Genomic DNA, 21,928 nt, shown 5'->3' with positions numbered 1-21,928 from the left:
TCCTAGTTTCTAGGGATAGCTCAGACTTGATCTCTTCCACTATTCATTTGCTTGTCTATCAGTACATTCACGGTATCCTTCACACTCTTCTCCAGCACCACATCTCAAATAAGTGTATGTCTGCTTTCTTCATTGTGTAGCTTTTGCACCTGTACTGTATTTGCGAGGCAGGAGGGAGACGCAAGGCTGAAGAAAGACTCAAGGATCTGTGAAATTATGGGAGACATGGATTAGCACTGAGCACTACTCTTGGATTCTTGCCATTTTACAGATTCTCAGTCTGTCACTAGCCTCACGTCTTTTTGCCACCAGCCTCCCACTTATACCTTTGAGTTGGCTGCTATGGTGCTCCTGCTGTTTAGTCTTCTCCAGCCTCATATCTCATTTATTTTACTTCAATGTTGATTGTGCAGTGTGTTTTGGATCATTGTTTTCAGTACTGTTTTACAGAAAATATAATTTCATTTATTGTTTTCCATATTAAAGTTTGTATCTTGCATTTCTAATGCATATGCATCACTCAGAGTAACTATAATAATTTAATAATAATTTTTATTTATATTTCCTGCCTCTCCCTGCGGATCGAGGTGGGGTTACATCAATAAACTAGTAAAATACAAGTATAAAAATACAGATAATAAAACACTAACAATATAATTTTAAATTAAAACATCATCTGAACAACCAGAAACATCCAAAAACTTAGTGTTATAACCAGAGTAGAGCGTTTTATCTTAAAATCTCCTATAAGAGGTCAGGTGGGTAAGCCCGCCGGAAGAGATCTGTCTTAACAGCCTTCTTAAAGTCATCTAAGATGATAATAAGACGGATCCCTTCCGGTAAGCTAGTCCATAATTTGGGGGCTGCGTCTGTAAATGATCTATGAGAAGTTGTTGTTAGCCTGGAATTATGGTGTTCTAATAAATTTTCCCCTGATATTCTGAGAGTGTGGGGCGGATTGTGTAGGGAGAGGCGTTCGTTCAAGTAACTCGGGCCCAAGCCATGTAGGGCTTTAAAGGTAATAAGACTGGTGACCAGTCTGGCTGCTGCATTTTGAACCAATTGAAGCTTCCAAATTTGTACCACTGCTTTAAGGTCCTTTTTGTCCAGGTAGGGACGCAGTTGGCGTATCAACTGAAGTTGGTACCAAGCACTCTTGGCTATCGCATCTACTTGAGATGACAACTGTAGAGATGGATCCAGGAGTACTCCCAAACTGCGAACTTCGTCCTTTAGGGGAGGTGTGACCCCATCCAGGACTGGTTGACAAAGCTCCATCTCCGGATTTGGGGTACCTATCGTGAGCACCTCAGTTTTCTCTGGATTCAACTTGAGTTTGTTTTCCCTCATCCAGCCCATTACCAACCTATGACATGTATATATACTACGTTCTGCTATTACACATGTTTTTACAATGTGAATTGGCAGTAACATGACTAGTTAATACAGGATTATGATTTGGAATACAATTTGCAGACCACACTCTCAATTGGCTGAAGCATAATTCCATTTTGAGCATTCAAAACTGGCCCTTCTCCACATCTCAACTATTAAGCAGCAACCCAACCTCCCTCATCTTAGCTGTTCAGTTTGTTAGCCACATGAGTTTGAGAAGTGAGGAACTGAAGTGAGGTGGATGGAAGTAAGGTGAAGTAGTATTTGCAAGGTAGAGATGAAATTTTAAGTCAGGGCAGGAGTGAATGAGGTGTTTGTGAGGATAAGATTTTAAGTCAAGACAGGAGTGACTGAGGTGGATGGAAACAGGGGTAAGAACATTTGTGAGGGATGACATTGTAGGTCAAAACTAAAGTGAAGTGGATGGAAGGAGGGTAGGAGGGAGCATTTGTAAGTTAGGGATGAGATTTAAGCTGGGACAGGAGTGAGTGAGGTGGATGAAAGGAGGGAGGGTGTTTGCAAGGGATGAGATTTTAAGCTGAGACGAGTGAGTGATGGGAACAAACGTTTGATCATTGCGACAAGCCAAGGCTAGTCTGTGTCAAGATACAAGTATTAATAGCTGTTTAAAGTATTGGGGATCACTGTGTGTAGGGCCCAGAGGCTTGGGGACGTATTTTTCCCAGCCTGGCCATAAATACTTCCACATGTTTTTCAAATGTAAGGGTCAGCATTTATGCTTATAACTAAAATTTATTCATTAACATTTCAGAAAAATTAAATATATTAGCAACAAGTAATATTTTTTGAGATTTGTACCTAACTAATTTCCCCAGAAGTCCTGTTACAGTCAGCCCTGGGTATCCACTAGAGTTTGGTTCCAGGGATACCAAAATCCATGGATACTCAAGTTGTATTAAATACAACAGTATAATAAAATGGTGTCCCTTATATTAAAAAAACAAAACAAAAACAGAATCCTGCCTTTATCCATGGATAAAGAATCTGTGGATACATACGGTCAACTGTATTTTAGAGCATGGTTTTTTATAAACTGACTTTTTAAGGAACGCAGCTATCACATTATAGCAGAACTTACTATAATGTTTGACTACATACACGGCTTTCTGGTGACAAGCCTCATGAATCCCAACTTGAAACCTGCTTCTTAGTGTAAAGGCATAAGACAAGGGTGTGCAAAAGTTTCAAAATGGTTATTAGTGGACTAGCCTTCTGAAGTGTATGTTCAGCTGTAAAAACAAGAAAGTCTGAAGTTCATTTTGAGTTCTCCTTTTCAGCATTAACTCTGAATGAGTTGTCAGAATTCAACATTAGCTTCCACTTCAGCATAGCAACTTCCACACTGAATTGGTGATTTGCTACTAAGGATACAATTTCAGTCACTTCAGAGGACCTTACCCAGAGCTTCTGCATTGCTTAATAGATGACAGTCCATTTACATTAAAGGTGCATAATAAAATGCAAAATTCAAAAGATTTGTAATATAAATATTTCATTAGCATACGTGTTTACACACACACACACACACACACACACACACACACACACACACACGAATGATCTTTTAGAGTGAAGATCCATATCCCAGTGGGCTAAGAGACCGGCCAGGGAGGATATTTATTTATGGTGATACAACAGAAAACATGCAGGAATATTCAGGATGTTCAGCAAGTAGATTTCCTCACAGTTTTTGCTGTTCTGACCAAATAAATCCAAAGGTATTAGGCTGATTAGCACTTTATTTCAATTGAGCTTTTTCCTACTATCTAGCAGTAGTATTAGTCATGGTAACATTTCAGCTTCCACAGAGCTTTTGTCTTTTTTAGAGCTTGGGAAGTGGCCAGTGCTGTGGTGACTGGAGGGTTCTGAAAATTGTAGTCCAAAAAAGCTACATTTTCAGGCTCTGCTGCTTGAGTTTAAGCTTAGCTCAGTGCTATTTTATGTGACTATGATTTTGTCCAGGAAGGAGATGCAGTTAGATCTCAGTTGCAGTATATTATTAATGCATCTCTCAGGGAGGCAAGTTTTTCTCCTTGTTTAAAAGAAGCGGTGGTATGACCACTTCTGAATAAGCCATCCCTGGACCCCTTGGACATAAACAGCTATAGGCCAGTATCAAATCTCCCCTTTTCTGGGCAAGGTGATCAAGAGAACAGTTGCATCCCAACTCCAGGCAATCTCTGATTATAGTTGTTGTTGTTTTTGTTTTTGTTATTTGCTTTCAGACTCTAAGGCGAGCCTGCCATGGGGTTTTCTTGGCAAGATCTGTTCAGAGGAGGTTTGCCATTGCTTTCCCCTGGATGCTGTGAGCATTTGACCCAGGTCACTCAGTGGGTTTCATGGTCGACCTGGGAAATAAACCCAACACTCAAACTACTAAGCCACACGGCTAACTAGACTCATTTCAAACTGACTTCAGAGAAGGACTGTTATGGTAACCTTAGTGGATGATCTTTGCCTGACTATTGACGGAGATTATATCTCTGCTGGTGCTTTTGGTCCTCCAAGTGGCATTCAATACCATCTGACATGTTATCCCCGTGGAGTGCCTGAGGGGTGTGGAAATTGGAGGCACTGTGTTTAAATGGTTCCCCTCCTCAAAAACAGAGGTGTTATATGGCACACTGCAAGGTGTCATTCTATCCCCGATGCTGTTCTACATCTGCATGAAACTGCTGGAAGAGATAATCCAGGGCCATGGGGTGGGGTGCTGTCAATATGCTGATGACACCCCAATATATTTCTTCATGCCTTCAAAACACCTCAACTAAGGATAGTGTATCTCCTCTGGTAATGGGTTGGATGAGGAAAAACAAGTTGAATCCAGACAAGACAGAGATGCTTACCGTCAAGGATTCCAACCTAGGTTTGGGGGTGTACCAACCAGTCCTGGATGGGGTTATACTTCCTCTGAAAGGGTAGGTTCCCAACCTGGGAGTTCTTCTGTATCCATCACTCCAAATGACAACTCAGCTAGATGTGGCGGCCAGGAGTGCTTACTATCAGCTTCTGCTGTTACACTAGATGCGCCCCTTTATAGAGCTGGTGGAGCTAAAGATGGTAGTGCATGCACTGGTAACCTCAAGGGTGGACTTCCGCAACATGATGTACCAAGTTTGGAAACTTCAGTTAATTCAAAACATGGCAGTCAGATTGATTACTGATACATCTAGGAGTGATCAAATTACATAATATTAAAGCCACTCCACTGGCTGCCAGTTAGTTTCCGGGTAAGGCACAAAGTGTTGGCTAATACCTTTAAAGTCCTAAATACTTTTGGTCCAGGCTACCTATGGTCTCACCTCCCATATAAGCCACCCATTACACCCAGTTCCTCTAGGGGATATTTACTTCACTAGGTTGGCAACTGACATCCATAGGTCATTTTCTTTATCCACCCTAAGACTGTGAAACGACCTATTAGAGGAGATTCAACAGCTGAATACGCTCTCTGAATTTAAAACGGCAAGCCTATCCAGATTATTTTTAAATTATTAATTTAAAAGTATGGACTGATAGTTTGGGTCTTATATGTTCTTTTAAACTGATGTTTACAAACATAACTAGTTTATTTTTTAACTGATATTATATTTTAATTTATTGTTGTCCACCTCAGTCTATGGGGAGAGACGAATAAAAAGTTGTTGTTGTCATTGTTACCATCACCATTTTATAATATCCAATTAAGAGGTTAGGGCTAAGGCAGACTGTGCGGTATGAGACTCTCCAGATATTGTTTGGTGGTAACTCCCATCAGTTTTAGCCAGGACAGCCAATAGTTAACAGCAAGAGAAATCCCAGTCCAACAGTATTTTGAGGACCACAGGTTCCCTATTCCTCAGTTAACCTTTTGTTTTAAGAAATTAACAGGATGCAGCTGCTGCTGAAAACTGTTGGAGAAGCATGAAAACCTTCGTACACAAAAGGCTACATAACCTCATACAGAGCCTGGATAATATCAAGTCTGTCCTTTTATCTCACAACCTGGAAGAACACCACTTGATATTCCCTAGACTCTTTCTGACCAGCTGGCAAGGCTATACTTGAAGAGTAGGAGTGAATAGACCAGTTGTGTGTTGGCTTCCCTTACTCCTAGCATTATTTTTGGAAGGGAATGTTGGCCAGTAATAGACATGACAGGGGAGAGAGAGGATGATACTATGAAGAACAAGGATGAGCAAGAAGCTTGTGCTGCTCTGAGGGAAATATAAAGAAAAGTAGACTTAGGTCCAAAACAGATAGCCCTGAAGGGACGGCTTGAAGCTATCCCTTTCAAAGATAGATTGGAGCTGTGGCGAACACACAGGTGCTTTCTGCACCGGCATTTGGGACGTCCGGAGGACGTCCTATTTTAAAAAAGGGCCGTCTCTTATAGACGCCCCTGTGCCTAATACGGACTCCGTCCGTACAAGATGGCGCCGGCCCTTCTACATGGCCGTACGCGTCGCGTCCCTTGTGACGTAGCGAGTGCGCCCCTGGCGCCTCGCTACGTCGCAAACGCGACTGAAAAAGAAACTCCATTTTGGAGCTTCTTTTTCTGTCTGCACGGGAGCCGCGCCGTGTGGAGGCTCCGGCTCCCCTGCAGACTAACCGGCGGCGGCGGTTTGTATCCCGCCACAGAAAGATCAGTTCCTTTTTAGGCTGGCAAAAGGCAGCTTTTCCTGTCTCACCATGGCCCATGGGCTGTTTCAAGCCGTTCCAGCGATGTGTAAACGCCACGTTGCTGAAGCTCCCAAAAGCCACCCCATGTCTGATGGCTGGTATGACTTTCGGGCATCTTGGGGGCATGCTTCGTCTGTATGCCACGCCCCCAAGCCAGCTGAAAGCTGCCTTTTCATGCTGGTCTGTTTTGCCCTTAAATGACAGTTTTCACACATTAGCTACCCTTCCATAATTCAGTTGTCCTCAGTTGCAGAGAGATACAGATTGAATTAACAGTCTTGGTTGAATTTAAATTTAGGTGACCTAAATTAGGCACGGGCAGCAGATCTGCAGGTGATTTTGCAATAGATCATCAAGAATTTCCAACTCACAGTAACTTAAAAATAAGGATGAAAAGGCCTCCCCTCGCCAATATTATTTGACCTGCCATACTTCACACCTAAACAAGTGAATTGTGTTCTTGGATATTTTAATGCACATAGTCTTATCACACTGAGTCCCAAGTCTTTGTCATCCCAAGAGACACAGTCGTGACCCTTCAGCTGTTTTCGACTGCTACTTCCAGCATCCTTCACTACTAGCTTTGACAATTAAAGCTGATGGGAATTGCAGTCCCACAAACTACTTACTTCTATTGTAGGCACTTTGAGGAGGATTCTTGGAGAGAAACCTAAAGGGATTCATTATAATACTTGTACAGTAGACTTCAGGAATTGTGCTTAGTCCCCTTCAACACTAAACTAGAAAAGCACTTTCATGGTCCATTCACAAATGAAAGTGAACCATAAGACAGAAATCCCAATAAATAGGCAAACAGCAGTTTGGTCTTTGAGCTGAACTGTGCAGCTTTCAAAAATAAGGAAGCTGAAGATGAATAAACACATAACATAGATTTTAATTTTTATATGAAAAGATGTGTGTAAGGTCCTAATCTGCATTTTTCTTGCTGAGCATCAATAGAGGAGATTTAAACTTTCCTTAAAATTCACCTTACATGCAGGAGATGCTGCAGTGACATTAATGGAGGAAGGGTTGTCCCATATTTAATAGCTAAATTTAGGCTTTAAAATTCTGGATGTTTATCTCTCCATGTGTGTGGTGTGCACTTGGTAGAGATCAGACCCCTGTGTCCATACTAGTTAATGAAAAAGAAAATAATTTCTAGTTGCATGCTATCTGTTTAACATTATGTGTAATTCAGCTAGATGTGAGCAATCTACCATAATTTAATCATAAACCACATACCTAAGCTGTTTAGTAATTGTGCAAGTGACTGAATCTGTTTAGATACCTGAAGTGTAGATAGGACCCATATTTGGGTTGATATGAACAGTTACACACTACATGTAGTTGAAGGGTGATAACATGCATGCTGGTGCATCAGCTGTGCTGTTAACATGTGCCTTGCAAGGAGAAATGCATAACGAGGGACAATGATTTGTACAAGATAAGTACCATGTTTGTGAGTTGATCAACATGTTGTAAAGATAAAATGCTAGGCAATAACACGGTACAAGATAAGTGGGAATCCCTAATGAGAGCAAACCTGCCCCCTCCCAAAAGAGGACTTTTGCTCAGAGGTCAAACACAGACACATAGAGGATCAGTAACCCAGGTTTTATTATATGCACATACAGATACAGCTTAGAGGAGTAGAATCTAGATCAAGAGAAGTGATACTGTCACTCTATTCTGCTTTGGTCAGGCCCCACCTGGAATACTGTGTCCATTTCTGGGCACCACAGTTCAAAAAGGATGTTGAGAAACTGGAGCATGTCCAAAGCAAGAAGACTAAAATGGTGAAGGGTCTGGAAACCATTCCCTGTGAGGAACGACTTAGGGAGCTGGGGATGTTTAGCCTGGAGAAGAGAAGGTTAAGAGGTGATATGATAACCCTGTTTAAACATTTGAAGGGATGTCATATTGAGGAGGGAGCAAGCTTGTTTTCTGCTGCTCCAGAGAACAGGACCCAGAGCAATGGATCCAAGTTGCAGGAAAATAGATTCCACCTCAACATTAGGAGGAACTTCCTGACAGTAATGGCTGTTCAACAGTGGAACACACTCCCTTGAAGTGCAGTGGAGTCTCCTTCTTTGGAGGGGTTTCAAACAGAGGCTGGATGGCCTCTGTTGGGTATGCTTTCATCGAGAGTTCCTGCATGGGAGGAGGTTGAACTGGATGGCCCTTGTGGTCTCTTCCAACTCTATAATTCTATGAGAGCAGTGGTTCTCAAACAGTGGGCAGGACCCTGTGTGTGCGCGCAAGATCTGGAGGCCCTGATTCTTCCTCTTCCCAAATGTTTTAATGTGTAAAATTTACACATGCATTGAGTTAGCTTTTGAATTAATTTAAATAAAACTATTATAATTTCAATTATATCATTTCCTTATAAAATGTTAAAATATGAATATGCATGAATGTGCAAATGAAAATACACATAGTAAATGAACAAAATATTTTTATTCATATACTATGTTGAGTGGGTTGGGGTGCAACGTACGCATGTAGATATAAAGGGATAAAAAGTTTGAGTACCACTGGCTTAGCGCAACCAGCTATAAAGAGAGAGCAGCTGCAGGCCCCGAATATAGTCTTACATGGAACTTTTCAGAACATTCCTGCAGAACCTTCCAGTAGACATCAATCACAAATGAGTTAAAGTAGAGGCCTGCAGTTCTGGCGATCCATAACATTTGCAACATTAAGTTTGGGCTTACACATATACCACCTTTTTCCAGCAATAGTCAACTGACCTCAACCTTTTCAGGCTGATTCCTCTTTACAGCAAAACATGTTTAGTTGTTTTCACTAGATGAACAAAGCTTGCAGGATAGTCTACAGAATTATATAAGATCAGGATTGAACAAAATTGTGTCCTAAATGTTCAAAATGGTGTTATAAATAAACATCACTATTATTGACTATCATTCCCACAAATCTTAGCCAGCATTGCACTAAATGAGTGGTTCTTAAGCCCAGTTGCCCAAATGTCATTGAACCAGCTGCCAAAAGCATGGCCAGACATGGATGTTGTAATCTACAATATCTGGAAATTTAAATTTTGAAACCACTGCTCTAGAATGGTGATTCCCAAACTTTGGTCCTCCAGGTGTTTTGGACTTCAGCTCCCAGAAATCTCAGTCATCTTGGCCAAAGGTCTGGATTTGGGAGCTCAAGTCCAAAACACCTGGAAGGCCAGAATTTGGGAATCACTGCTCTAGATGATGCAAGAATCCAACTGCAGCCGTTGCAGAGCTTTCCTTGCAATTCAAGGAAGGCAAGAATTAACACCTCTCAGCTGTATTCTCCAGAGTCTTGCAGCCCCTCCAAAGAGTAGATCTCTGCTTTTTGATTTCTTTGTAGCAACAGGTGTGCTTGGCTCAACACAGCAGAAGTCTCATGCTGTCTCTTCAATTAGGCTCCTTCCCCTGGGCTGGCAGCTACCTCTGAGATCAGCCTCCTTCCCTGCAGTGCTGAATTTTGGCAATTTATTTTTTACAGTGGAGGTGTCTAACTTGATCAAGCTAACTTCTAACACACTCATACACACAGAGAGAGAGTGTCATAGTCACAGTGTGCTTTCCCTGAATAATTGTTGGCAGACTTTTCATGGGGTGAGAGAGAAGGTTGCCCTGTCCCTTAAGGATGCTGTCATGAGATCTAAGCTATTGAAAGGCTTGACTGTGTACCTTAATGATGTTGTGGATTCAGTGCGTGCAAGGAAACCTAGCACACTAATGAGGGAGGTTATACCCAGAGAAGATGTCCCTCTTATGTATGTTTAAAAGGTACAGAAACTCCCACAAAAAAAGGAGGGGGGACTGGTAGTTCATCTCAATCCAGGAAGAGGTTTGGAAAATATAGCCTTTTAGATTACAGTACTCAAAATCTGCCAGTCATTTCGAGTCCAAAAGAGTAACATTTCTAGCCTAAATCCAGTTGCTATCAATTGTTAACTAAGACTAACTAGCGGTTTCCCAAGAATTAGTTGTGAACTTCCCTACAGATTACATTAGTAGGTTGGAATACAAGTTTGTAATCCTTTAAGGCAGATCCATATCAAAACCTCTTGCCAGTTCTAGGCCCAAGTGAGTACTGATTTATGCTTTGCCTTCTGAACACAGAGTTCTTGGTGATACTGAGGAACTCTGCTGGGAATGTAGTATATTTTTAAAAATGAAAGAAAAGCTTAATACCTGTGTTTGCATACATGCACATTGTGGGAAAATCTTAAATTAGTGTTTTGTGGAGTGTGAGCTGTTAAGGGGGAAAAACCATACCAAAAGTTACTCTCCCTTTTTGACCTGCCTTTGTCTGTAGTTTATGTGGAAAATCCAATACCTCTGTGCCCTTGGAAAGTCTGATTAGCAATCCAGAAGTGGATATACTAAAGACATGCTGCAAATTCTGTTCCAGCTATTTGAGAAAAGCAGTGAACTGCATGACTTGGAACAATATTTCATATGCCATTGTTTTAATACATGAGCATGAATGGGAGAGAATTAGTTCATTTCATTTAGTTCATTTCAGTGAGGCCAGTGTGTTTAGAAAAAGTGAGGAACAGAAGATGCAACATTTTAATTTTTTGAAGGAATTAAAATAAGGACATGTATGCGATATTTCAGAGGAAGGAATTGGCAAATGCCTCTGAGTATTCTTTTTCTGAGAAAACCTTATGAAATTCATGGGGTTGCCATAAGTCAACAGGCCGGGGGGGGGGGGGCAGGGGAAGAGGGCTGTCTTGGTTGTGGTGTCCCATCTTTTGAGTATCCTGATGCTCTTGCACCTCTGCAGGAACATGGAGACCATGCTCTGTACCACAGCCTTTTCATCAGTTAGATCTTCCCTGTCAGTGCCTGATTGTGAATCCCAATGTAACTCTAAACAAAATTCCTCAACTCACACCAGGAGCTGGAGAAATGCAAGGTTTAAGGGGCTTGATATGAGCACCTCTGCTTCTACCATGGCTACTCTTGGTCTTTTGTCTCCAGCTTGAAGCTGGAGAGGTTGGCAATGCTCTTTTCTGTACTCATTCTATCTCCTCTAAAATTCAGCACTACTGTAGCACAATTCCTGCTCGTCTCTGCTCCCATGATGGAGACATATACTCTTGATAGCCTCATCCAAGACCACTACATGCCATGGCAAAGCTCCATTTTTCAGTACAAAACAAAAACATAGTCTTTCTGCAGCAGGGGAGGGGATTGGTAATGTTTCCCCCTGCGGTCTGAGATTTTTCCATGTTATTTTTTGAGTTCAGTGTTCTGTTTGTAATTGGCAGTAGAGTAAAACCAATTTTAGTTGGCATTATTGTTGTTGTATTTGTCTAAGTTGTTAACCTCCCTCAAAAGAATAATTTCAAAGGACAGAGTAGAATGTAATATGTATTTAGCATCAGCAGTCTCGGGCCTTATGGAAATAGCTGCCGACATGGCCGTCCTCCCTATATTAATATTTCCATGAGAGCTTCTTATGACACCTTTCTAGGATAGGAGGGATACAAAAGAAAACTTGAATCCCATTGTTATATTATTTCTCTACAGATGGCTTTTGTGATAGGGAAAAAAGATAAATGACTTGAATCCAAGCTTGGCTTGGATCCAGGCTAAATTATGCTTTATGTAGACTCACTGAAATTAATGAGACTTAATCATAATCTGTTTAAGTCCTGTGGATTTTATTGGGTCTGTTCTAAGCATGATGTAAGCCTGGATCTAACCCAGCTTCACAGGGTTCTGGCTCTGCTTAGATCTCCAGGAGCAGAGATGCTAAGCCAACGAAGTAAGATTCAGGTTGCAATCCTGTGGAGGTCTGAAAGTAAGTCCTATTAACATCAGAGAGATTTAACACAGGCAGGATTGGCTGAATGGTTCTCATATTTGCATACATGACACTTCTTCCCTTTGTAATTTTTTTAAAAATGATTAAGTGGTCCCATAATTGTATAAGACTCACCACTCCACCTACTCTCTAGTAAGGGATAAAATCCACCCTGGATGTTGTTCTGTAATGTCCCCTAAAGCATAGATACTGCACAATATAATGCTGGAAAGCCCTTCAGAAATAAAGCAAACTCATAGAAAGTGAAACAGTGTTAATCTAATCTAGGCCATTGCTTAAGTTAAAAATAAACTTTCAGCTGTTGTCTCTTAGCTCTTTTCATGGTCTATGTAGTGCTATCATTGTCTTCAAAAGAATTTCCTCATCAGCAAAATTTTGGCTTGCAAACCGTGAAGTAGTAAGAAAGATGCCAAATATGCTAAAAGTACTAACACTGACAATCAATTTATAAAACACTGTTTCATGGATAAAATGACTAGGCAGCAAGCTCCCTTTCTTCTCTTTTGTGGGCACCCCTCAACCACCTTTCTCTCAGCTGCTGTGAAAACTGAGCCATAGCTTTGGGACTCTGACAGTCAATGTGTCCACTAAGAATTTAAGTTATTTAGTAATTGGATACAGGAAAGTGTACTTTTATATACCTCCTTATTCCTAGAATTGTGAGTACCTCATCTACCACATGTGTAATTATTATTGCATCCATATACAGAATAGCCTGCCTGTCTTCTATAATTGTGGTCTTGTGAATAAAGGCTTCAATCTTCCTATTTCTCTCCCCCCTCCCCTTTCCAGTTCTTCCTCCAGTGCTTGTTCCTAGGCACAGTGAATACAACCCTCAGCACAGTCTCCTGGCTCAGTTTCGCAACCTGGGGCAAAATGAGCCTCATATGCCACACAACGCTACTTTTCCAGACTCTTTTCAGCAGCCCAACAGCCATCCATTTCCTCATTCACCCAACAGCAGCTACCCAAACTCCCCTGGAAGCAGTAGTGGCACCTATCCTCATTCGCCTGCCAGCTCGGATCCAGGAAGTCCTTTCCAGATGCCAGGTAAGCTTTCACTAAGAGAGTGAAAGTTCTATTGTTGAAAATGATGATGGAATACTATTTTTGTTAGCTTATAAAATTCAAGGCAACAGTTGGCAGTGTGGATGCTTGCTTTTGGGTGTTTTAAATGGCTGCTTATGCCAATAAAATGTGGGTGCACATTATCATCTTGAAAGCACAGTTTTATCATGGTTGCATTTGGGACAATGGTGGCAACTTTTTACCTATTGAACATTTGAAATGACATGTTTAAATTTTCCATTTGTCAAGACTCAGACCTCAAAAGCTCTGAGCCAACAGCATATAATCTCTTTTCTGCACAGCAACTAATTGTTAGAAGCTCAGCCTTTTGCTCTGTCTTCAAAAAAAGAACTATAAAATTAAGGAGCATCCATGGCTCTTTCATGCATTTTTTGTCATCAGTGATGGCATGTATTAAAATGTATGGTATTAAAAAGTTGCTGTTGGCAGATCATGAGAGCATACAGGATGAGCTGTTCTTTTAGCTATGTTGTGGCCAAGCTGTGTGGTGCTTGATCAAAAGTGACACATCTATTTGTATGACAAAATGATGGACATCCAAGGCAGAGTGCTGGAACAAGGGAGTACAGTGGGCCCTTGGTAACAGCAGGGGTTTGGTTACAGGACCCCCTGTGGATAACAAAATCTGTGGCTGCTCAAGTCCCATTATATACAGTGGGGTAGTAAAATAGTGTCTCTTATATAAAATAGCAAAATCAAAATTTGCTTTTTTGAATTTATATATTTTTTAAACATTTTCAAGCTGTGGATGCTTGAATCCGTGAATAAAAAGGGCAGATTGTAATATGCTCCTCACCAACCAACCGCTAAAAATTAGACCACCAAGTTTGGCATTAGCTGTAATGTTTAGAGTAACAAGGGCAGTAGAATGAAATGTTGACTAGCCACAACTAGTTAGTTATTAGCTTGTTAAAATATTTCACTTTCACTGTAAGACAACTGAATAAAATCAGCACTTGACTCATATGACCAATAGGAGGTATGGGGTAGTAAACAAAACCAACAACACAAGCCCTAAACTTCACATTGGCTCTGGATGGAGGCCTCACCTTTTTTTTTGTCTGGTGCCTCTGATGAAGATTGCTCTGTCCAAAAAGAGCAGGTAATCAAGAACAGTGTGAATTTACTGCCCAAGGAGGTTGCTGTTTCCCTTTCTTAAGGTAGCTGCTTATTCAGTTCTCACAGATCTCTCCCACCTGTTTTGGTTTGTGAAATGAAAGTGAGAAGGTACTCGCTTGTCACTAATGCATAACATATTGAATTATTATAATTCTGGACTTAAATATGGCTAAAAAGTAAAAGTTTTATTGTTATTTAAGCATTATTTGTATATCAGTCAATAACAGTTCTTCATCTGTACATCTAGTTATGGCTTAAATCTATCGACTCTGGCTTCTAGGGAATAGATTGGGCTCAATTGCAACATTAGGTATAAAATGTGCATTGTTCATCTTCTAGTTGATATTCATTGTTGTTGTTTTAAATTGTTGTTCCTTACTTTCCTTACCTGAAACATCTTTAATTTGGTACAAAATCAGCATTAAGTATTGTTTAGTGCTCTGGTGGCAGTATAACGGACAACAGTTGTTTTTGAAATGTGCCTGTTTGGGAAGACAGAACAGGAAGAACAGAAGACATATACATGACTATTGCCTGAAATCTTATTCTTGTAGGATTCTTATTATTTATTAATGGACTCTACAGACGGGCAGCTCCACACCGCCCGTCTTTGCCCTGAGTTGGTGCTGCACCAGCCGCACACTGTAGCACCAATGTGCTGGCAAAAAGAAGCTGCGTAGAGCAGCTTTTTTTTGCAGCGCTGCAAACAAGAAAGGGCGCTGCCATGACGCCACTTCCTGCCAGTGGCATCTGGACACTGCACAGTGCTTGTGTCATCATGGTGGCCCCTGTGTGGACTGGAGGCTGCCATGATGGCGCCGCCACGCACTAGGGTTTGGGAGCGTGCAGTTGCTACATGCTAATTTTGGCCCGATGATGGCACTTTCTGCCCTTCTGTACCAGGCCGAATTACTTAAAATAGTAGACATGCTTCTAAAAGATAGCCGTTCTACTGATCATTTTTCCCATCCTTGTCCCCCATGTAGAGTGACTTGTTTTCTATATGCTTCTCTTCGTCCCTCCAAGAGAAAATTGTAGAGTGATTGTTTAAGAGTTGAAGGAGGCTCACTGGCCAAAACTGAAAAACTGGAGACAGAAAAACAAGTTGAGTGGGTCATAAAAGGGTGGAGATTGTAGCTTGATCTAACTTAGCATTTTTTATTTAATGTGATTGTACAAAGATGAAACAATCTCTGTGTGTGTGTGTTTTTTAACACCTAGCTGATACTCCTCCTCCTGCTTACCTACCTCCAGAAGATCAGATGACGCAGGATGGGTCACAGCCGATGGACACCAACATGATGGCACCTTCTATTCCTCCAGAAGTAAACAGAGGAGGTGAAAGTTTATTTCCTCCCCTTTATATATATGTACACACACACACCATATATATTATTTGTATGTATGATTGGTGAGAAAATGTAGTAATTGCATAAACATATTAATGGGCTGGTAGTTATAGATGATTTTAAATGCTGCTTTCATATGCTGGAGCACATATCTGTAGATGTACTCCCTCAGACACTCCTGGGAACAAGTCCTGAAAACCAGTATGCCAACCAAAGTGAATGCTGACGTTCAACCCACAACTGCAAGCAGATGGCTGAGACAGGAACTCAGGCACAAAGTGCAGATTATGTCATCAAGATTAGATGTGCAGCCACCTGGATTACTTGGCTACTGCTCAGCCTTATGAACCGCTTCAGAACACTGTATTTGAAAGATAAGGGCAACAACCTCTTGGCTAGGGTAACTTTTAATTTGTCCTATAAATCAAGGTTGCACTTGGAAACACTTATCTTCTGATCATTTCATTGATCTGTTTAGGTTATGTTGTTCTTGCACACAGTAAACAGATTTATGTGTGTTTATGCTTGACTCAGTCGACTCTCTGCACACATTCTATCTTTGTAAATAATATATATATATATATATATATATATATATATATATTGTTCTGAAACTCTTGCATTCTTTATTAGTCTCCGCAATAACTAATGTGTGTGTAGCTTGACTAATAAGGGTTTGTTTGGATATTCTGGCTGCAACAAGTTAGTGTCTGTGGGGTTGGGAAAGATGTCCAGGCATAGCAAGGTTAACCAAATACATAACCCAAATGTTACATGCTGGGTTATGCTTGAATTGGCTCCAGGTTGTATGGCATGGTTGCATAGTTGCTGCCACAGTGTTGTCCAGTGTGACATCTCAGACTGTGATCATAACAGCTTCATCTGTAAAGCACTTTAAAGTGGCTGGATCTGGGACCGGATTAGGCTTCTTGTATTTTTACAAAACTGTGTTCCTATCCAAAGTAGCAGCACTTCTAAGTCCAGTAACTGTATCCAGGCATAACAAGGTTAATCAAGTCATGTATAAGTTTAGAAATTTTAGTCAAAAAATTAATCTAAAAATCTTAAATCGATTTATCCATGGGTCAATGAAAGTACTGTACTTTAACTCTTGTAAAAAAATGAAATTTCCTGATCAAAGGCAAGGCCATAATCGTTCCTGGAAGCACCAACCCCCCTTTGCTCTCTCATCCATCCAGCCTGTAGTGTGAGCACAAACAGTTTTGCCTGCTGGAATTTTGTAAGTTCTTTGGCATCATTTAACTTTGCTTCATCCTTTAGATCCTTTGCTACATGCCCCTAAGTTTTACCCTTGACTTATCCATGGGTCATATCAAAACCCATAATTTTGGAACCAAAACCTGCCCTCGACTTATACATGAGGTCGACTTATAGTCGAGTACATACAGTACTTCTGTTCTAAAAATGGCAGTTCTCTGTGTCCTCCTCTCTGTGGATTTGGGTTAGATATTTCCTTCAGAGAGAGGAAAAGGCATGTGCTGGACAGCTGAAGGAGGTCGCCCTTAAGAACACAAGAGTGGAAAGGCAGGAGGTCTGACTGCTGGTAGCAAATGCAGCTATTAACACAGCAGAAGCTCCCTCTAGATCTGTTAAACCCCCCCCCCCCAATACCTCCCTCCCCCTCCTTTTTAGAGAGAAAAACTGTCCTGGTTTCCTTTATATTGACATTGTTTACCCCACACCTGTTTCCCTTAATTCTGTGAGCTCACTCCTTTGCTCCCCTACTTCTACCTGATACATACGGTCACATTGTTTGTTTAATAGCCCTTTGGAAAGGTCTGCTGCAGTTCATGTTTACTAAGGGGCACTAGCAGTAAACCTCAGTGCAAACGCTGTCTAGCTGCAGATGTTTAGAGGCCTGTTCTTTGGGAAGATTTGTTAGTCTTAAGAGATTTGACTTAACAAGCTGCATCCTGTCAGTGAAGTTGGGTAACTCCTATTGTTGGCTCATGCTGGGAAATGGAGAGACAAAACGCACCTGCTCTGCATGACTTAAGGCAAATGTGAGGAAGTTAGTATGAAATCTGTGTGAGAGAGATATGATTTCATTCTGCAGGAATGGCCAGCTGGCAGGATTTCTTCCTGAGTTTGAGAACTAGGGCAAACTGCGTAGTTTTAATAGTTACTGGCATCTTACTGTGAAGAGTGCACCCACTTACTAATAATTAAAGGCTGCCTTACAATGACTTGAAAGGATTAAAAATGCCACAGCTTGTTTGCATCAGCACTTCTTAGTATATCCCTGATAATAAGTGAACTGGACTTAGATGTAATGGCTGGACTTAGATACTGGCCACTCCCCTTCCATTTAGTTGTTACAGTCTAATCGAAATCTAATCTTTATAATCTGGTTCTGATAGTCTAAACTGTACATATGACTATTGTTAATTATTTCTTTGCATTGGATCTTTACACTGGATCCTGCATAAGTACACTCTAATCTTTTTTCAGATGGGAAGCCAAAACAGTGCTGTTTTGCATGGCATTCAGTGTTTGAAATTTTCTGGGAAAAAGGCAGCATAGAAATTAAATAAATAAATAAATTGCTGTTTTAATGGTTTCAAAACTGGATTCTAGAATTGTTTTTAGACTACTTTTAGGCGTTCTAAATGGTTATTTTAATGCATTTAAAAATAATTTTTATCTTTGTATTGGTTTAATTTGTTTTTAATTGTTCATCATCTCAGGTGCCCTTGGGGGCTGGAAGGCGATACAGAAATACTTTAAATAAATATATACATAAATTCTTACCTACTGTAGAGGAACAGTACAGTATAGTGGTTGATGTAGAGCTGGGAAGAATTACCTTTGGGGCAACAGCTCCCAGAATCTCTCAGTCACTATGGGCCACTAGTTCGGGGGTTCTGGGAGTTATCATCCAAAAACAACATTTTCAAGCTCTGGGTTGCTGTCAGATCTAAGCCTAAAGACACTTAGGTTCAAATTCCCAGTTGGCCATGAAACTCACTGGGTGACCCCAGGAGCTTGTCTCTTTCATTCTCCCTAATCTTATAGTGTAGTTTGGAGGGGGAAATGCAGGATGGGCTCCTTAAAGAAAGGGCAAGAAACAAGTGTAACCAATACTCCTAACCACTTCTGTTTGTTTTGACCCAAGTAGGCAGAATTATTGAAATGAAAAACAGCTCTTGTAAGGAATCAATTAATTGGATTAGTGCAGACAGAAACCTTGTTCAGCCCTTGTCTCATTTTTAGTTAAGCCAGAAATTGGTTTCTGGGTGCTTTAATACCACTATAGACAGCATAATTATTCTGTTTTTGGTACTCTTTTAATCTTTTTGGGTCCTGAAAGTGTCCCACAGGGTCGCTGATAGCTTTTCCTGCTTTTTTGTCAATACTTGCAGACAAGGGAGATTGTGTGGCCTACATTCCCTAGTTCATACCAGCCTTATTCTTAGTACACGTTAAGGACATTATAGTAGTGCTACTCAAAATGATGGTCTGTGGACCAATGCCAGTCCATACTAAATGCCAGTCTAAAGTAAGTTTCCAGGAAATAAAAAAATAGTTGTAGTCAGTGAGAACAAATATGGTGCTGGTCGCTGTTGCGGGGGGGATTCTGCCAGTATCCCACCCCAGATAGTTTAAGAAACACTAGACTAGAATAAAGAAGTCAGTGTTATTTCTGTACTAAACTGAAGTGTGGTGTCTAACTGTTTATGGGATGGAGAAACGGAAGAATGGGCTTTTCCAGTTAGAGAAAGAGCTGGTCTATCTTGGCTCTTCTTAAAGCAAGAATGGGCAGCTTCTGATAGTCCATATTTTATAGTGCAATTCCCACCAGCATTTGCCAGCATAAGGCATTAGCAAAGGTTGATGGGAGTTGTAGCCCAAAATCATCTGGAAAGTCACAAATGGCTCACCCTTAAGTTCTAAAGAAGGTTTTAAACTAGAGGTAGAAGTTGTGTACTCCACAGCTCTAAGTTTCAGCAGTCCTAATAAGTAGAGCTAGTAATGGGGAGTGAGCAATCCGGAGCATCTGGATTGACATATATTCTGGCATAAACCTTCATGGTGAAGAGCCTGCTTCATCTCTGGTCCAAGGAAGCTTTTGCCATAATAGGTTTGTTAGTCTTTAACTCATTATTTCATTAGACTCATTATTTCAGTATGATAAGATGTTACATAGTTATGGTTGTTTTGTGCTTTCAGGTCATTTCCAACCTATGGCAACCCTTAGGCAGAACCTATCATGTGTTTTTCTAGGGCTGAGAGTATATGACTTGCCCAAAATCACCCAGTGAGTTTCCATGGCTGAGTAAGGAATTTTTTTCTGATCTCCAGAATTGTAGTCCAATGCTCAAACCACTATACCATGATGGTTCTCACATTATTATTATTATTATTATTATTATTATTATTATTATTATTATTATTATTATGCTTTATTTATATAGTGCTGTAGATTTACACAGTGATGTACAAACAATAAAATGGGTAAAGTAAACCTGCCCATGGCATACAATCTAAAAAATAATAGCATAATAACATTCTTATTATCAAATAGTTTAAACTCATTTGGAAAGCCTCATCCTTTTAATTTCCTATTCTTTATATTTTTATCTTAATCTTTAGGAATTTTTTTCTAATATTCTTTTCATTACAGCCCCAAGTATTTAATGCTCCAAAGTTCTTGAAAGTTCTTGAAAGTAGAAGTTCTTGAAAGTAGAATCATAGAATCATAGAGTTGGAAGAGACCACAAGGGCCATCCAGTCCAACCCCCTGTCATGCAGGAAATCCAAATCAAAGCATCCCCGACAGATGGACATCCAGCCTCTGTTTAAAGACCTCTAAGGAGGGAGATTCCACTACACTCCAAGGGAGTGTGTTCCACTGTTGGACAGTCCTTACTGTCAGGAAGTTCTTCTTAATGTTGAGGTGAAATCTCTTTTGATGCAGCTTGCATCCATTGTTCCAGGTCCTTGTCTCTGGAGCAGCAGAAAACAAGCTTGCTCCCTCCTCAATATGACATCCCTTCAAATGTTTAAACAGGGCTATCATATCACCTCTTAACCTTCTCTTCTCCAGGCTAAACATCCCCAACTCCCTAAGTCATTCCTCATAGAGCATGGTTTCCAGACCCTTCACCATTTTGGTCGCCCTCCTTAGGACACACTCCAGTTTTTCAACATCCTTTTTAAATTGTGGTGCCCAGAACTGGACACAGTATTCCAGGTCGGGCCTGACCAGAGCAGAGTAGAGTGGAACTATTACTTCCCTTGATCTAGATACTATACTTCTGTTGATGCAGCCTAAAATCACATTGGCCTTGTTAGCTGCTGCATCACACTGTTGACTCATGTTCAATTTGTGATCTACTTGGACTCCCAGATCCCTTTCACACATAGTTTCATTCAGCCAGGTGACACCCATGCTATATCTGTGCATTTCATTTTTCCGCCTTAAGTGAAGTACCTTAATTTCTCCATGTTGCAATTCATTTAGAAGTGATGATTTTCAAAATGATTTTGGACTGCAACTCCCATCAACCTTTGCCGCTGCCATATTGATTTAGGTCTATAATAGAGATGAAGAAGACTTCCAATGAAATTAAGTTCTCTTTCATTGTAGTGGAAGTAGATTTGGGGAATGGATTAAGACATAGTTTTGTCTTTCTAGAGTCATTTACCATTACATGCAAACTATTTGTCCAAACTGTTAAGTTGTGTTTAACAACGGAAATGTGTTAATATTTTCCTCCAATTAAAAGTAACTTAGTGATTAACCAACCTAGTGATTAACCTTCTTAATTTTTATTATTTTACTCAATTAAAATGATGTAAAAGGCAAACAATATGTCCAAAACTTCCCTTCACAACTGGGATTTCCCAGGTGTTGTTGGACTATATTTCCTTCCATTCCCAGGCAGCATGGCCAGTGGATGATGGAAGTTGTAGTTCAAAATAACAGCATTCAGAATTGTGGAAGGCTGGTATAAAAATGCTAAGCTTGCGTTCTTTAATGGTGGACATATATTACAGTAGGAACCCTCTTGGAAAAAGTATTCACCTTGTTTCTCCCATGAGAGTGTATGTCTTTCTTTTTTAAAAGAATAATGAACTTTAAATATCTGCTGCCTGGAGTTGGTCCATATAGTGTGTGTTTTTATTCCTGATACTTCTATTCCATTCACTCTCTAAGAATCTTAGCATAACATAAATAACTCCTTTATTCTAGCACAGATGACAGTTCAAACACAGATCTCTTCAGTTTGAAGAGATCTGTGACCATTGCACCATACTATCTCTTAACCTGCTTAATCAGTATAAAATATTGTCACTTTGTAAAGTTTGAAATGTAGCATTGATTGCCCATATACCTGCTACATTTCCACCCACCCACTCTTCAGCTTGGAGGCTTTCGTTGTATTGTTGGTGAAATTCAAACACATTGTATAATGGGCCATTTTGGG

General features: G+C 40.4%; 1 protein-coding gene across 4 annotated transcripts in view; it reads left to right on the top strand.

Annotated features, from left to right (window-relative positions):
• Positions 1 to 21,928, top strand: part of SMAD1 (SMAD family member 1) — a 58,674-nt gene that overhangs the window by 29,724 nt on the left and 7,022 nt on the right. For 3 of the 4 annotated variants that reach the window (XM_042468949.1, XM_042468950.1, XM_042468952.1), the window contains 2 exons: positions 12,712 to 12,969; positions 15,349 to 15,465. In XM_042468949.1, the coding sequence (XP_042324883.1) occupies positions 12,712 to 12,969; positions 15,349 to 15,465 (375 nt within the window). The remainder of the gene's footprint in view (positions 1 to 12,711; positions 12,970 to 15,348; positions 15,466 to 21,928) is intronic. The other variant, XM_042468953.1, reaches the window with a different exon arrangement.

The sequence above is a fragment of the Sceloporus undulatus genome, chromosome 5 (genome assembly GCF_019175285.1).
Source record: "Sceloporus undulatus isolate JIND9_A2432 ecotype Alabama chromosome 5, SceUnd_v1.1, whole genome shotgun sequence".
Lineage (NCBI taxonomy): Eukaryota > Metazoa > Chordata > Lepidosauria > Squamata > Phrynosomatidae > Sceloporus > Sceloporus undulatus.
This window is presented reverse-complemented; position numbering and strand designations above follow the sequence as displayed.